General features: G+C 45.4%; 1 protein-coding gene across 2 annotated transcripts in view; it reads left to right on the top strand.

Annotated features, from left to right (window-relative positions):
* Positions 1-18,080, top strand: part of pappa (pappalysin 1) — a 248,804-nt gene that overhangs the window by 122,660 nt on the left and 108,064 nt on the right. For both annotated transcript variants that reach the window (XM_033049105.1, XM_033049104.1), the window contains exons 11-13: positions 5,009-5,122; positions 7,669-7,804; positions 10,210-10,423. In XM_033049105.1, coding sequence (XP_032904996.1) covers positions 5,009-5,122; positions 7,669-7,804; positions 10,210-10,423 — 464 coding nt within the window. The remainder of the gene's footprint in view (positions 1-5,008; positions 5,123-7,668; positions 7,805-10,209; positions 10,424-18,080) is intronic.

Genomic DNA, 18,080 nt, shown 5'->3' with positions numbered 1-18,080 from the left:
TGGGGCTGATGCAAATGTTATTTGAAATGAAACATTACTGAGCTTACAGTAGAAACTGCAGATGCTGGTATTCACCAAAGATAGACACAAAAAGCTGGAGTAACTCAGCGGACAGGCAGCATCCCTGGAGAGAAGGAATGGGTGACGTTTCGGGTCAAGATCCTATAAATTCTCTGGAGAAATAGTTAGGCGACGTTTCGGGTCGAGACGCTTCCCGAAATGTCACCTATTCCTTTTCTCCAGAGATACTGTCTGACCCGCTGAGTTTCACCAGCTTTTTGTGTCTATCTTTGGTTTAAACCAGCACCCGCAGTTCCTTCCTGCACATTAATTGTGACAAACCCCGTTATAGAGTCATACGGAGTGATACAGCGTGGAAACAGGCCCTTCGGCCCAACTTGCCTACACCGGCCAACATGTCCCAGCTACAATAGTCACATTGACTTGAGTACACTGTTCCCCCCATACAATTAATAATGGGACAGTTAAATCATGGGAACTTGCAGATTTTAAGGTATGACTCCTTTTGGAGGGTTAACATGATTTCATTAATGGGTCATTAACCCAAAATAAAAAGAGCCATTCTCCTATTGTTCTTCCCATGAAGGCATCCGACCTTCATGGTTTAAAATCCAATTATGGACCCTCATTCCCCCCCTTCTTCAGAATGTATTTTGCTGCAGACTGCCTTGTGTTGCGTTTGACACCAGCTTATGAAACCCTCGTTAAAACGCACACCTTGTTACAAGATACAAATCATGTAATTGCAAGGGACCACAGTCTAAGTGCTGGCCAAGTGTCTTTAATGGAATTTAAACCCCCAAATCCGGAATCAAACGCTGTGCAGCAATAAAAGGGCGCAGGAATGAACAAAAGGTTTGCATTTGACAGCCCTCTTTAAAAGGAATTTATTGGCTTGCTCTGTATCTCCACATACCCAGAAAGCGTGCAAGTTTGGTAGTAAAAAGTAAAACACCGCTTCTGGGTGGCTGGATACCAAACGGAACATGTGAAAGCACCCCGAATAAATAGTAAATCACGAGAATTATTAATGCCTCTTTTGGGTGCTGGTCAGGCCCCAAACAGCCCGCTCAAAACCAAAATGGTATTTATTTTATAGATTGGTCATTTAAAGCACACACAGACACAAACTATTCGCTCAGAGTTACGCAGGACTGAATTGTCACCCATCGAGTTAGACGGTGTGATTTACTAAGTGTACATTCTAGCCTTTGTTACTGTCGCTGGTGGAGGCTAAGGTTAATGCTGGCAACTGTGCTGTCTGGATACTGTTGCGTTCAGACCCGCCTGACCTTTTGCACTCATCATTCACGTTTTATGATCGGTGTTCGGGTGTGTAAAATAAAAGGCCCGTTTAACGGCTCGTCCAACTTTGGGGGGGGAAAGAAAAATAGTTTTTGCACGTTGTTTGACACTTCAAGCCAGTGCCACTTTCAAAATATGGTAAAACCCTGCAAGACAAATGATGCTTAGATGTGGGGAGCACATCTTAAGTTTAGCCGTGTCTGCAGCTGGGTTCAAATGTGTTGTAAACCAGGGGGCGATTTCGTTTGGGTTCTGCCTGTTATGGCAAGGAGCGAAAATGCGGGACTTAAAAGAACAGAATCACCTCCTAATTCCTTCTCCCTGGGTGGCATTTGCCTTTAATCATTGTCTGGAAATGAACAGGAAAGGACAGGTCAGTCCTTGTGTTGAATCGCATTGCGTTATAGCATAATGTGATCTGTCAACATGAGTTGTTTTCTTAAAACCAAGCTGTTTGAGGCTTTCGAAAAATATAAAGGCCGCTGGGGATTTTTTTCCCCCCTCAAAAGCTAAAATAAGTTTTGGATTTGCATGACAAAGCTCACCGATTGAAAAAAGCCCCCCACCATCTCAGTGGGCCGGCACTCCACGCCCCCTACACCATACAGGCCACCATTCTCCATGGTGGGAGGCTCAGCAATAAGCTTCACAAGGGCAGAGTTAGTGTGGACAGTGTGCTTCCCCTAACAGAGAAGACACTTATCTGTTAAATGGTGCCTTACCTGCAAGTGTAAATTTGTGACACCAATTTCTGTTCCATTCCATTCAGAAAACCCAACCTTCGTTACATTCTGAGAACATCGCCACTGTCCGAACTCGACTGACCACTTTCCCAACCAGTTATCTTTCTAGCATAGACAGGCACAGAGACAGTATCGAACCCGGGTCTCTGGCGCTGTGAGGCAGCAACTCTACCTCTCCTGGAGGTTTTTGTCAGTCTCCCTAATGGTCGAAAGTGGTTTCCGCTTCTTCTATGTTACGGCGATTATTCGGCGACTGACAAAAACCTCCGGGAACCGCACGGAAACATTGGGTGGGGCGCAAAGCCTCCAAGGTTTCCGTTCAGGTTTCCTGAGTGGGACAGGGGCATTAAAGTCAGACAAGACGGCACAGCCCATTTGGCCCAACTTGGCCATGTTGACCAAGATGCCCCACCTACGCTAGTCCCACCTGCAAACCATGCGCCTTGTCCTGGCACCATGCTTACACTTCATTGACCGATGCGGGCCAGCCTTCACCAACATGTTCCCTCGTAGGGCCGAATGGGGCAAGTGTAGGGCAGTGGGGCATCTGAGCAGCGTGTGCAGGCACCAGACTCCCTCGGCTTAACAATCTTTCAGGTTAAACATATTTGCAGCTGACTACCTGGTGCGAATGAGGAAGATTGCCTTCCCAGAAAGCAAAGTGCTGGAGGAACTCAACGAGTCAGGCAGCATCGGTGGAGGGAATGGACAGGAGACTTTTTTGGGTCAGGACTTTTTTTTTTGGACTCTGAAACATTCGCCTGTCCATTCCCTCCGCAGATGCTGCCTGACCCGCTGAGTTGCTCCAACACGTTGTGTCTTTCTTCAATATTCCAGCATCTGCAGTTCCTTGTATTTCTGCTTTCCCAAAGTTAGTCAGGCTCAACTAAAGAGAGTAATCTGTCAACTAAACGATGCAAATTATCCGAAGAAGGGTCTCGTCCCAAAACACCACCTATTCACGGTCTGAAGAAGGGTCTCAACCCGAAACGTCACCCATTCTTTCTCTCCAGAGATGCTGCCTGTCCCGCTGAGTTACTCTGGCACTTTGTGTCTACCTTCGGTGTAAACCAGCATCCTACGCAATGTAAATTGTTTATTTTATCCAGAAAACTTAATTATATTATTTCTTTAATCAAGCCGACACTCATGTTCCCTTATCTGTTGAATCATGAATGTTTCTCGATAACCAGTTACTGAGTAACACTTGTTCTGTTTGATTATTGATCCAAGCCTAAAAGGGAGCTGATATTTGGTTAATTATGCATCCAGAAAGACTGACTGGTTGTTCTTTCACAGTTTTGGAAAGAACACTGCCAACCTATTAGTAATACAATTGATCCTATCTCAACTGATCTTGCAGTCAAGGGCTGCATTTGCAAACGCTTCCTGGTTGCGTACAGTTTTGGTCTCCTAATCTGAGGAAAGACATTCTTGCCATAGAGGGAGTACAGAGAAGGTTCACCAGACTGATTCCTGGGATGGCAGGACTTTCATATGAAGAAAGACTGGATAGACTCGGCTTGCACTCGCTAGAATTCAGAAGATTGAGGGGGGATCTTATAGAAACGTACAAAATTCTTAAGGGGTTGGACAGGCTAGATGCAGGAAGATTATTCCCGATGTTGGGGGAAGTCCAGAACTAGGGGTCACAGTTTAAGGATAAGAGGGAAGTCTTTTAGGACCGAGATGAGAAAATCATTTTTCACACAGAGAGTGGTGAATCTCTGGAATTCTCTGCCACAGAAGGTAGTTGAGGCCAGTTCATTGGCTATATTTAAGAGGAAGTTAGATGTGGCCCTTGTGGCTAAAGGGATCAGGGGGTATGGAGAGAAGGCAGGGATGGGATACTGAGTTGGATGATCAGCCATGATCATATTGAATGGCGGTGCAGGCTCGAAGGGCCGAATGGCCTACTCCTGCACCTATTTTCTATGTTTCTATGTTTCTATGTGCTGGCTCCTTATAGCCAACGGAACGTCAGGGACATTATGAAGTGCAGCTTCAAACATGGTTTCCAAAGAATGAAAAAAAAGAAAAGCAAAGAGAAAAGTTGGCATAGAGGTAGAGTTGCTGCCTCACAGCGCCAGAGACCCGGGTTCGATCCCGACTATGGGTGCTTGTCTGTGCGGAGTTTGAACGTTCTCCCCGTGACCTGCATGTGTTTTCTCTGGGTGCTCCGATTTCCTCCCACACTCTAAAGACGTACCGGTTTGTAGGTTAATTGGCAAGGTATAAATGCAAAATTGTCCCTAGTGCGTGTCGGGCAGTGTTAATGTGCGGGGATCGCTGGTCGGTGCGGACTCGGTGGGCTTCCAAGGGCGTGTTTCCGTGCTGTATCTCTAAACTAAACCAAAGTAAAATCAAATCACTCAGGCTCCAGAACTACGGGAGGAGATTTAGAAACATAGAAACATAGAAAATAGGTGCAGGAGTAGGCCATTCGGCACTTCGAGCCCGCACTGCCATTCAATATGATCATGGCTGATCATCCAAATCAATATCCCATACCTGCCTTCTCTCCATACCCCCTGATCCCTTTAGCCACAAGGGCCACATCTAACTCCCTCTTAAATCTAGCCAATGAACTGGCCTCAACTACCTTCTGTGGCAGAGAATTCCACAGATTCACCATTCAAGGTGATGTCACTGTGGGAATGGCAGAATGCTTGTGACTAGTGTACCCTGTGTGCCTGCTTCGAATATGTTAACCGTTAATTCCATCATTCTTCTGGTGAGTAGTTTGGCTGAAGGGAAGGTATCTTCAGCCAGTATAATTTGGCACTGCGCAGGTAGTTTCCATAATCTGAACTCAACCTAGTCAAATACACTCAGGAACTTTGGCTAGATTTGCAAGGTAGGTATCTAGCCACTTGGCTGAGGTTTGCTTTCCCAGTCACATTGCTGATAATAAGCGAATGCGTGTGTTCTGTCTTTAGGTGTGCAACACTCGAGTTGTGGATGTGACAGATGGAGAGGCTCAGTATGCGTGGTTTCCTTGCACCGAAGCCTTTCGCAGTGTTTCATTCTTCCCCGCAAAATACGGGTTGAAGGTAGGTGGATTTCACTGGAGGGACTCGGGGCGTTTAGTGATACGGACCAAACACACGCACACTGTATGGACGTACACAGTTTTTTAATTTAATTAAATGGATGCAAGGAAGTGCAGGTGCCAGTTTACCAACAAGAAAAAAGACAGAAAGTGCCGGAGTAACTCAGCGGGTCAGGCAGCATTTCTGGAGAAAAAGGATGGGTGACTTTTCGGATCCCCGCACATTAACACTACCCCTACACACACACCAGGGGCAATTTTACATTTACACCGAGCCAATTCACCTACAAACCTGCACGTCTTTGGAGTGTGGGAGGAAACTGAAGATCTGGGAGAAAACCCACGCAGGTCACGGGGAGAACGTACAGACAGCGCCTGTGGTCAGGGATCGACCCCGGGTCTCTGGCGTTGAAAACACTGCAAGGCGGCAACTCTACCACTGCGCCCACCGTGCTGCCCCAATCTAATTGTGAATATTGACACACTCCTGGAAGTGTCCTTTGAATACTTCCGGCAACACTCTACAAATATTGACACGTCGGACAAGAGTCTACGAGCGCAGGCACGTTCCTGATCGTCCTGTACAAATACTGACACTCTTGGTGACATTGAATATTTACATCCCCGTTGGATTTCTGCAAATATCTGGTACACTCCTTGTGACACTTCAAGGTGTTCAAATATTGTCTCATTCTCTGGGGAGCTCTGTAAATAGTTACAATCTGAGTCACGCCCTAAAACACTGATACACTTCTGTTGTGATGATGGACTGCCCTGTACCACTCTATCAACATCCCCCAGCGTTAGAGAACAGAGACCCCTTTAAGATAGTATCGACTTTCTCCAATGAAACTTGCCTTCACTGCATATGAGATTCGAGTTCGAGCTCAGTTTATTGTCACGGGAGCCAAGGTACAGTGAAAAGCTTCCGTTGCGTGCTAACCAGTCAGCGGAAAGACAGTACATGATTACAAGTGAGCTGTCCACTGTGTACAGATACAGGATAAAGTGAATAACGTGAATAATGCTTAGTGCAAGACAAAGCCAGTAAAGTCCAATCACAGATATGGATAGTCCGATGGTCTCCAATCAGGTAGATAGTCGTTCAGGACTGCTCTCTAGTTGTTGGTAGGATCAGTTATCAGTTTTTTTAATAAAGAAATATACTTGCAAAGATATTAATAAAAGAAGAAATTGATGTCCTCACATGCACGCTGAGATGCTATTCAGGACTTATAAGAGACGCACACTTCTAAGACACAATACGATTTATTGCACCAAGAATTAGAGCAAAAACTGATACCTTCTCAATGTGCCTAAAGGTTGTGGCCCAGTACACTACTTTTCAATCATTCACCCATTTTGTAAGTTGGATCACGATAATTTGTTCCTGCAGTAACAAATAAGTCTGCTTCTCTTATAATGTAAGTTCTTCAAAGCATCTCAAAGTGCATATGAGGACATCAATTTCTTAATTTATTGATATCTATGCTACCATACTTCTTTAAAGAAAATACATACATTATCCTACCACAACCAGAGATACACTTCTATCTACCTCCTTGGACTGCCCTTGAACGGACTTTGGTGGTTTCACCTTGAACTAAACATTATTCCCTGATCATGTATCTATGCATTGTAAATGGATCGATAGTAATCATGTGTTGTCTTTCCGCTGACTGGTTAGCATGCAACAAAAGCTTTTCACTATACCTCGGCACACGTGACAATAAACTAAACTGACTGAACTGAACTGAACTGAAATCAAGAAATCCTAAACATATTCAGTGACTTCAGACAGACTTCAAAAAGAAAATCCGGAAACCGAATTCATTCAGCAATTTTATGATATCCTTTGTACATCCTAAAGGGCTTTACAACCGATATATTAATCGTATTAATTACATTTGCTATTAACACACGTAAAGCCAATTTGTGTCGAGCAAGGTCCTAGAAATTGATTCAAACACATTGAAAACATTTGACGGAAAGATCCACGTTACTCCACTCAGAGAAAAGGAATGGGTGATTAGTCCGGGTGTTAGGGGTTGTGGAGAGAAGGCAGGAGAATGGGGTTGAGAGGGAAAGATAGATCAGCCATGATTGAATGGCGGAGTAGACTTGATGGGTTGAAAGGCCTAATTCTGCTCCTGTAACTTACGAACTTTTCCCTCAAATAACATCCCAACCCTTTTACTCTTAGACAGAATCTAACAGCGCCAGAGACCCGGGTTCGATCCTGACCTCAGGCGCTGTCTGTGTGGAGTTTGCACGTTCTCCCTGTGACCGGGTGGGCTTCCCCTGGGTTGCTCCTCTTTCCTCCCACATCCCAAAGGCGTGCGGGTCAGTAGGTTAATTGGCCCCCTGTAAATTGCCCCTAGCGTGGAGTTAGCTGAGGTGAAAGTGTGACAACATAGAACTGGCGTGAACGGGTGATCGATGGTCGGCGTGGACTCGGTGGGTCGAAGGGGCGATTTTCCGTGCTGTATCTCTAAACGAAACGAAACTAAACGCTAATCCTTGTCAACTTTTTTTCTCCCTAATGAGGCCTACTTTGCTCAGCCTATGGTGGCTGCTGCTGTCATTGTTCACCTGGCTACTGATGGAATTACCGTCATGGATCAAAAGCAAGAATCAATCGCAGTTCAGTTGGTTGACACAAAGGATCAGAATCATGACCTGGGTAAGTCTTTTTTTCTTCCACAAAGCACAAAGGGATCATATTTAGAAAGGATGTCGTTATCTCCAGGCCTGAAGGAAGTTCAAATGGCTCAATTAGTGGAGTGGTCCCAGGGTACTGGACCACAAGCATATACAGTACTTTGGGAATAGAACTCACACAAAGGGCTGCAAGTGAAAGGGGTGAAAGGAAAACCAAGTGAGGCAATCTCTCATTTTCTCACTCACACACAGGCACGCACACACACGGGCACACCCGGTTAAATACACATGCACGCATGCAAGTGCACATGCCCACACATGCACACACACAGATACAAGAGCATGCGTATATACACACACATACAAACACACGCACATGCACGCACGTACATGCATGCACACACACATATGCACACACACACGCACATTCATGCATGCACACATACGCGCACACACACACACATGAACAAACATGCATGCACAGGTGCACGCGCACACAGGCACACCCAGTTAAATACACATGCACGCATGCAAGTGCACGCACACACACCACATAGACACACAAATACAAGCAAATATGCATACATGTACGCAAAAATACATGCAAAAACACACATGCACACACACACGCGCACACGCACACACAGACACGCACACGCACTCACACACACACGCATACGCACACACACACACACGCACTCACACACACACACACACACGCACTCACACACACACATGCACACACACGCACTCACACACACGGAAAGTCACTTCGTCCACAAGATTATACCATATATCTTTAAAATGCATGAAGATTTTCCTCAGGAGAATGACCCATTCTCAATCTGTTTTTCGAGTGAGGGCAAGCTGATGGATTTCAGATGCTTCGGAAATGGAAGAGGCCATTCTGTGCTTCCAGCCTATTTCACTCTTCATTAAGATCGCAGCTTGAGTAACGGGGCGGCAGAAGAGACTTGGCTGGGTAAATGGCCGGCATTGGTGCTGGTGGTTCTCCTGATGGATGTCAGGGTACATCAGCATGCTTATCCTCGACAGTCACAAAACAATTCCCTTATGTCACAGTGTAAAACAAAACGCACGCTACTTTAAACCACTGCCGCCCAATATTTAAACCCCACGGTACACAAAAAAGCTGGAGAAACTCAGCGGGTGCGGCAGCATCTATGGAGCGAAGGAAATAGGCAACGTTTCGGGCCGAAACCCATCTTCAGACGGGTTAAACCCCACCTTCTCTTTTCCGTTAAGGTGCAGTTAATTCTGTGTTTCACTAACAGCAGAAAAGCTCGGAAGGAAAATAAACCATCTTTAATCAGTAGGTAGACAAAAATGCTGGAGAAACTCGGCGGGTGAGGCAGCATCTATGGAGCGAAGGAAAAAGGCAACGAAACGTGCCTTTTTCCTTCGCTCCATAGGTGCTGCCTCACCCGCTGAGTTTCTCCAGCATTTTTGTCCACCTTCGATGTTCCAGCATCTGCAGTTCCTTCTTAAACATCGTTAACTAGTAGGTCACACAGATGTGAATGGGGGGAGGTGACACTGGCCTTTTGGAAAGGACAGTTTTAATGGTAGACCTGCCTGTCTGTAAAACAAATTGTAAAACAACCCTGCTTTCGCCATTGCTTTCCCCTGCACTAAACCTGTGTGGGTTTTGAAGGTTTTTTCTGTGTGTGTGTGTGTGTGTGTGTGGGACCCCTGGCGTACATCGCATTTGCGGGGACATCTGTTCGAGCTTCTCAAAGCCACCCAAAGGAAAAGAGAGCTATCATTGCCGAAAAGGTTTTGTTTAATTAGTGCATACCAAAAATAGCAGGTAGGTATGATGTCAGATACAGCAATCCAAGGGCAGATGGCTGGGTTTGTGAACATGGGGGGGGGGGGGGGGGGGGGGGGGGGGGGGAGGGTACCATTGCAAAAATCAATGCAGCACCATTTTTTGGAGGAAAAAATGCATTTGGAGGAAAAAATGTAAAATATTTTTATTTGAGGAATAAAAAATATCTGACGTATTGCATTACATTTCCCTCCATTTAAAAAAAATATATAATAACAAAATAACCCTTACCCAGCCTCCCTAAACACCCCTTGGCAGCTAATGTGTTCACAATACAAACATATCACATATACAAATGCACATTTTAACAATAATAAAGTAACAGATCAGAATAAATGCGGATCCCCACCGTTGCAGCACCATTTTATTTCTTCCCGATCTTTTATAAACTCGGAAAAACCATGTTTGCTGTGGGCTTGTCTTTTAACGCATTGAAAGTAAAGACATTTTCTCCATTTCAATACTGTCGGGTTAAAATGGGTTTTCCTTGAATGAAGATTTGCAGTTGCAAAGACTGCGCTGCCTTGCTGATCTCTAAAGACTGGTGTTTGTCTCCTGCCCTTTGTTTTCCGCAGGAATGCATCTCGTAAACTGCTGGAACAACCCCCTCGTTATCCCTGTCATTCACGACCTCAGCAAGCCATTCTACAGGACCACCGCCATCCTAATTACCTTCGAGTCTCCATACATCGCCATCTCTGGGGTGGCCCTGCGTTCCTTCCACAACTTTGACCCCATTACAATTAGTAGCTGCCAAAGCAGTCAGATGTACAACCCCACGGAGCAGAGGTGAGCCTTGATAGCACCTTTTTTTTTTTTTCTAAACTCTGTGTTAATCAGTGGGTTCCCAGATGAAATAATGATGTCGGCAGAATCCACCCACCGCGGGGTAGCCGAACCTTTAGCCGCTTATTCCCGACATGCAGAACCGGAAGAGTATTTTTAATCTCTTTCAAGAAGAGGATACGACAAAAAAACTGTCCCATCGGGACCAACGCAAAAGCCCACAGATAGACACACAAAACTGAGAACTGAGAACCGTAGGTTTAAGGTGAAGGGGGAAAAATGTAATAAGGATGTGAGGGGGCTTTTTTTCATACAAAGGGTGGTGGGTGTATGGAACGAGCCGCCGGATGCGGTAGTTGAGGTAGATAGTATCGCAACATTTAAGAAACATTTAGACAGGTACATGGATAGGTTAAGTTAAGAGGGATATGGGCCAAACGCAGGCAGGTGGGACTGGTGTAGATGGGACATGTTGGTTGGTGTGGGGAAGTTGGGCCGAAGGGCCTGTTGCATCACTTCTTCTTATCGAGTCCACATACAAGATTAGAAGTTGTCCAGTCGGAGCTGAACACACATCTCGGCATCGTCGCTTCTTGTGCTTCTTGTGTGTGGTGGTGGGAAGATTGGTGGAAACAGGGCCGTGACGTGAATGCTCTTTCCTTGACCCCGTTGCATCACTATACGTCTCTGATAACTTTGCACGCTGGAGCGCACATCAGCGGGTCATGCAACACCTCCGGAGAAATAGGACAGTGACATTTCAGGCCAGAACCCTTCGAAACGTCACCTGTTCCATTTCTCCAGAGACGCTGCCCGACCCACTGAGCTGCTCCAGCCATCTGTGTCTATCTTCGATATAAACCAGCATCTGCAGTTCCTTCATACGCAAATGTCAACAGGTTCAATTTGGAGTGTACTGAGCTGACTGCCTGGGGCACGAGTCCTGAATGTCCCTCCTGGCCTCAGCCCCCCAAGCTGGGCACTAGGATGGAGAAGAATAACGGGGCAGGCTTTCTGTTGCCTAACACAGAGGTGTACAACATCATAAGAGGAACAGATCGGGTAGACGTACACAGTCTCTTGCCCAGAGTAGGAGAATTGAGAACCATATGTCATAGGTTTAAGGTGAAGGGGGAAAGATTTAATAAGAATGTGAGGGGTGACATTTTCACACAAAGTGTGGTGGGTGCATGGAACGAGCTGCTGGAGGAGGTACAGTAGTGGAGACAGGTACTATCTCAACATTTAAGAAACATTTAGACAGGTACATGGATAGAGTAGGTATAGGGGGATATGTGTCAAATGCAGGTAGGTGGGATGAGTGTCGATGGGACATGTTGGTCGATGTGGGCAAGCCAACATTTAGCCCCTGTCCCACTATGCGAATTCACCCAAGAGCTCTCCCGAGTTTAAAAAAAAATCAAACTCGTGGTACTTCATCACGAGTATTTTTTTACTCTTGGAAATATTTCACACTGTTGAAAAAACGTCACAAGTTTCCGTGTTTCCCGAGTACCTGCCGTTAGCATTACGAGCCGCTACGTGACATCCACGAGCTCCGACGTACCCGCTACGTACTTGCCACGAGTTTGATTTTTTTTTAACTCGGGAGAGCTATTGGGTAAACTCGCATGGTGGGACAGGGCCTTTACTTTTACCCCTTTAGTGAAGTTCGAACCTATGATATATTTTACATTGATTTTCACTGTAAGATTTAATCTTCTTTCAATTGAAGCAGTTACTTCTTGCACTCAGTGTTACAAAAATACCTTAATATTTAGGAAAAAGTAAGTTGGTTGTGCCAAGCTTTGGCGGATTACGCAGCCAAGTAGCTGCCTGGTTGGCAATGCTTGTACAATTATAGTCAAGAATGACCGGATATTTAATTCAAATGCATTGGTGTACGATAGTGTTTTGTATGACCATGTTTTGCATGGTGAAAAACATAAGTAGTCGAGTTTTTAGTTTAGTTTAGTTCAGAAATAAAGTGCACAAACAGACCCTTTGACCCACCGAGTCCGCACCGACCAGCGATCCCCGCACACTAACACTACCCTACACACATTAGGGACAATTCTTTTACATTTATACCAAGCCAATTAACCTACAAACCTGCACTTCTTTGGAATGTGTGAAGAAACCAAAGATCTCGGAGAAAACCCGCGCTGGTCACGGGGAGAACCCGGGGTCACAGTTTAATCCAGAACCAGGGGTCACAGTTTAAGAATAAGAGGTAGGCCATTTAGGACCGAGATGAGGAAGAACTTTTTCACCCAGAGAGTTGGGAATCTGAGGAATTCCATGCCACAGAAGGCAGTGGAGGTCAATTCACTGGATGTTTTCAAAAGAGAGTTAGATTTAGCTCTTAGAGCTAAAGGAATCAAGGGATATAGGGAGAAAGCAGGAATGGGGTACTGATTTTAGATGATCATATGAATGGCGGTGCTAGCTCGAAGGTCCGAATGGCCTACTCTTGCACCTATTTTTCTATGTTTCTATGTACAAACTCCGTACAGACAAGCACCTGTAGTCAGGTTGGAACCCGGGTCTCTGGCGCTGTAAGACAGCAACTCTCCCGCTGCACCAGATATACCATTGCATATAATCTGCTACAATGGGAGTTCTATTTTTTTTCTTAAAATTTAGCATAATAAGGTAGACAGACAATCAGAACTCTCGGTAGAAATGTCAACGGCTGGAGGACATGGTTTTAAGGTGAATAGGTGTAATGTTTAAAGGAGATGAGCGGGGCAAGTTTTCTTTTACACAGAGCATGGTGGGTGCCTGGATGAATGAATGATTGAATGAATGAATGAATGAATGAATGAATGAATGAATGAATGAATGAATGAATGAATGTGTGAATGAATGAATGAATGTGTGAATGAATGAATGAATGAATCTTTATTTATTTAGTTTATTTTAGTTTAGTTTAGTTTATTGTCATGGGTCCCGGGGATACAGTGAAAAGCTTTTGTTGCATGCTAACCAGTTAACAGAAAGACAATACATGATTACAATCAAGCAACTGGCTGTGTAGAGATACATGATGAGGGAATGACATTTAGTGCAAGGTAAAGTCAGCAAAGTCTGATCAAAGATAGTAGTTCAGGACCGCTCTCTGGAGTCAGTGTCAGGATGGGTCAGTTGCCTGATAACAGCAGAGCTACATCGTGTACATGCAGAGGAGACTAATTTAACTTGGCATCATATTTGGCACAGGTATTGTGGGCCGAAGGGCCTGTCCCTTTGCTGTACTGTTCTATGTCCCAGAACTAAGCTTTACTTGAGGAGTGAAGGCACAGTGCGATTGGAAACGTGCACATGAGGGGAAGGTGACAACGAGGCACACAGAGGGTAAAATGTATCAGGAGGACAGTGAAACTGGTCGGAGAACGAGGGTGGGGGTCGGACGGAGAGAGAGGGAAAGCGAGGGTTTATTGAAGTTGCAGAAATCAGTATTGAAACATGTAGGAGATTTCAGTTCATGACGTGGATAGATCTACATCTCCGAATATAGATTTGAAAAATTCTCTTTTAAGGGGCCTTTTCTTCTATTTCTACTTTCCACCTTTTCTTTTTTATTTTATTTTTTTATTTTTATTTTTTTTATATCCACACTTCACATTTTTCTACTCTCTACCATCTATTTTTCCACTCTTTCCCCTTTCTATTGTTTTCTTTTTCTTGTCTTGCCTACTCATAACATAAAACTAGAGGTTGTACATAGAATGGATTACGGTATGACATAGTTGGCACCTAAAATTAGGTGCCACTGTATTGTTTTGTATTGTATTAACTTCTAATAAAATAAACAAAAAAAAAAAACACAAAAAAAAAGAAACATGTAGGAAAGAACTGCAGATGCTGGCTTCAATTGCAGATAGACACAAAATGTTGGAGTAACTCAGTGGGGTCTCTGGCGGTGAGGCAGCAGCTCCACCCGCTGTGCCAAAAAGCTTCAATTTGTTGGGGGGAGGGACGTCGGGGGGGGGGGGGGGGGGGCAGAGGGGCAACATGAAGATCAACAATCAGGTGAATGGCAAGGTGTTCATTCTTAAAAATTGCGGAGTCAGGGGATATGGGGAGAAGGCAGGAACGGGGTACTGATTGGGAATGATCAGCCATGATCACATTGAATGGCGGTGCTGGCTCGAAGGGCCGAATGGCCAACTCCTGCACCTATTGTCTATTGTCTACAGGACGTGAGCTGAGAAGTGTTGAGGAGGTCATGGATAGGACAGGCTTGGAGGGATATGGGCCAAACGCAGGCAGGTGGGACTAGTGTAGCTGGGACATGTTGGCCGGTTGTGGGCAAGTTGGGCCGAATGGCTTGTTTCCACACTGTATCACTCTATGACACTATGACCAGCTGTTGTGATAATTCTCTGCTGTTATTTTATACAGTTTATTCAAAGTCACTGGTGGCGAGCCCTATTACATTACCCAGTGCAATTAACCAAAATTCTGAAGTCACAACAAATTATCTCAGAGAACATTATTTATATTGGCAGCGAATAAGAACAAAATATCAGAAGGAACATTTCTTGTCCATCCTCTGTTCAATCCTCCTGCTTTCTAGTAGTCATTAGTCTGGTGACATGGTGGATATCCTCTTTTGATGTAGTTTAGCTTAGAGATACAGCGGGGAAACAGGCCCTTTGGCCCACGCCGACCAGCGAACCCCATTACACTAGCACACACGACTGCTCCATGCAAGGGACAAATTACAATTTTTGCTGAAGCCAATTAACCTACAAACCTGTACGTCTTTGGAATGTGGGAGGAAGCCGGAGACGAAACGCTCCCAGTCACGGGGAGAACGTGCAAACCTCATAGAGACTAACGCCCACAGTCAGGATCGTACCCTGGTCTCTGCGAGGCTGCAACTCTACCGCTGCGCCACCGTGCCGCCCTGAATGGGAAATCGGGAACAAACTAACCTTCTAAGCTTCTGGGCGATGGGGGGCACACAATAAAACAGTTTCGGCTTGGAGACTGGGTCAGGTGCAAAAATAAATGTTGAAGTCCAGATGAATATTAAAGTAAACAGCGAGACAAGTTAAAATGAAAATAAACCTGTGGGAGGGGAGGAAAACAGTAGATAGCGAGAGAGAATGACAACCGATTAAATAATCCCCATGGATAGGTTTGGATTACTTACAGGAATGCAAACCTGTTGGAATATTTGATGCATTTTATAGTCTCCAGGAGAATTCCAGGTTGATAAATGGGAAAGTCCTTTGGGATCTATCATCAGAAGTAATTATTTGCAGCTTTCTACAAGAAGATTACTGTACTAGTGTGCAGTAAAACGATATTCAGAGCTATTAAATTTGTGCACTTGAGCTATCCAGTTTTTGAAATGAAGAGGTCACATTCTTATAATCGACACAGATTTAAAAGGGATCCTCACAGGACTCTTAAAAGAAAAGCTGTCTTTGTAGCTAAATTTGATCCCTGCATTGCTCTGGTTGAGTAGAAGCACAGAAAGCGCTCTGAGTGCCTTTATGTTAGGAAAATACAACTCTGTTTGTGGTCTAGCTTAGTTTAGTTTCGAGATACAGCGTGGAAACAGGCCCTTCGGCCCACCAAGTCTGCAACGACCAGCGATCCCCGCACATTAATACTATCCTACACAGACTAGGACCAATTTACAATTATACCGGACGACAGATGGCACAATGGGCTAAGTGTTTGGCTGGCAACCGGAAGATAGCCGGTTCGAATCCCGCTTGGAGTGCATACTGTCGTTGTGTCCTTGGGCAAGACACTTCACCCACCTTTGCCTGTGTGTGAATGTGTGTGAATGTGTGTGAGTGATTGGTGGTGGTCGGAGGGGCCGTAGGCGCAGATTGGCAGCCACGCTTCCGTCAGTCTGCCCCAGGGCAGCTGTGGCTACAGAAGTAGCTTACCACCACCGAGTGTCACTGAGGAGTGAATGAATAATGCGATGTAAAGCGCCTTGAGTATTAGAAAGGCGCTATATAAATCCCATCCATTATTATTATTATTATACCAAGTCAATTAACCTACAAACCTGGATGTAATTGGCTGAGTTGGATGATCAGCCATGATCATATTGAATGGCGGTGCAGGCTCGAAGGGCCGAATGGCCTACTCCTGCACCTAATTTCTATGTTTCCATGTTTCTATGTAATGTGGGAGGAAACTGAAGATCTAGGAGAAAACCCACGCAAGTCGCGGGGAGAACGTACAAAGTCCGTACAGACAGCACCCGTAGTCGGGATCGAATCCGGGTCCCTGGCGCTGCAAGAGCTATAAGGCAGCAACTCTACTGCTGTGCCACCATGGTATGCAGGTGTTCTGCTCAGCTCACATGTATCTGGTGTGCAGGTGTAGTTCTATATCTTTTAATGTTATAAATTGACTGCCAAAACTTCTTCGCTTGAAAATGCACAGAATAAATGGACCCCACGGCCCTTACGTTCCAACTAACAATTTACCTGTTCAACACGACAAGATTTTGTGCACATTCCGTGCAACTAGGAAATAAATAACATAACTGCAAAGAAGAAAGATTGTTAAAATCCGCATCCGTCAACGGGTGCTTTCAACACTTGAACCCTTGACATCTGCACCGTACAACTTGTGGCAGATATCTTGCTTCATACCAATCTAACTATAACAATATATTGATTTCTCTAACTTCAAGTAACCCTTGCATCCCCTCTCTCTTTGTCCGTCCTCCACCCAAGTCGTTCTCATATTCAGATTCAGGTTCAGATTCAATTTTAATTGTCATTGTCAGTGTACAGTACAGAGACAACGAAATGCATTTAGCATCTCCCTGGAAGAGCGACATAGCAAATGATTTGAATAAATAATAATAAGTGATAATAAGTGTCCGGGGGGTGGGGGGGGTGATTGGCAGTCACCGAGGTACGTTGTTGAGTAGAGTGACAGCCGCCGGGAAGAAGCTGTTCCTGGACCTGCTGGTTCGGCAACGGAGAGACCTGTAGCGCCTCCCGGATGGTAGGAGGGTAAACAGTCCATGGTTGGGGTGAGAGCAGTCCTTGACGATGCTGAGCGCCCTCCGCAGACAACGCTTGCTTTGGACAGACTCAATGGAGGGGAGCGAGGAACCGGTGATGCGTTGGGCAATTTTCACCACCCTCTGCAATGCCTTCCGGTCGGAGACAGAGCAGTTGCCATACCATACTGTGATGCAGTTGGTAAGGATGCTCTCGATGGTGCAGCGGTAGAAGTTCACCAGGATCTGAGGAGACAGATGGACCTTCTTCAGTCTCCTCAGGAAGAAGAGACGCTGGTGAGCCTTCTTGATCAGAGTTGAGGTATTGTGGGTCCAAGAGAGGTCATCGGAGATGTTGACTCCCAGGAACCTGAAGCTAGAAACACGTTCCACCTCCGTCCCGTTAATGTGGATGGGGGTGTGCGTGCCGCCCCTGGACTTCCTGAAGTCTACAATGAGCTCCTTGGTCTTCTTGGAGTTAAGGGCCAGGTTGTTGTCAGCGCACCATGCTGCTAAGTGCTGGACCTCCTCCCTGTAGGCCGACTCATCGTTGTTGCTGATGAGGCCAATCACCGTTGTATCATCTGCATACTTGATGATGGTGTTAGTACCATGTACAGGTGTGCAGTCGTAGGTGAAGAGGGAGTAGAGGAGGGGGCTCAGCAC

This window comes from Amblyraja radiata, chromosome 32 (genome assembly GCF_010909765.2).
Source record: "Amblyraja radiata isolate CabotCenter1 chromosome 32, sAmbRad1.1.pri, whole genome shotgun sequence".
In the NCBI taxonomy this organism is placed as follows: Eukaryota; Metazoa; Chordata; class Chondrichthyes; order Rajiformes; family Rajidae; genus Amblyraja; species Amblyraja radiata.
The sequence above is the reverse complement of the archived record's forward strand: the minus strand, read 5'-3'. Positions and strand labels throughout refer to the sequence as shown.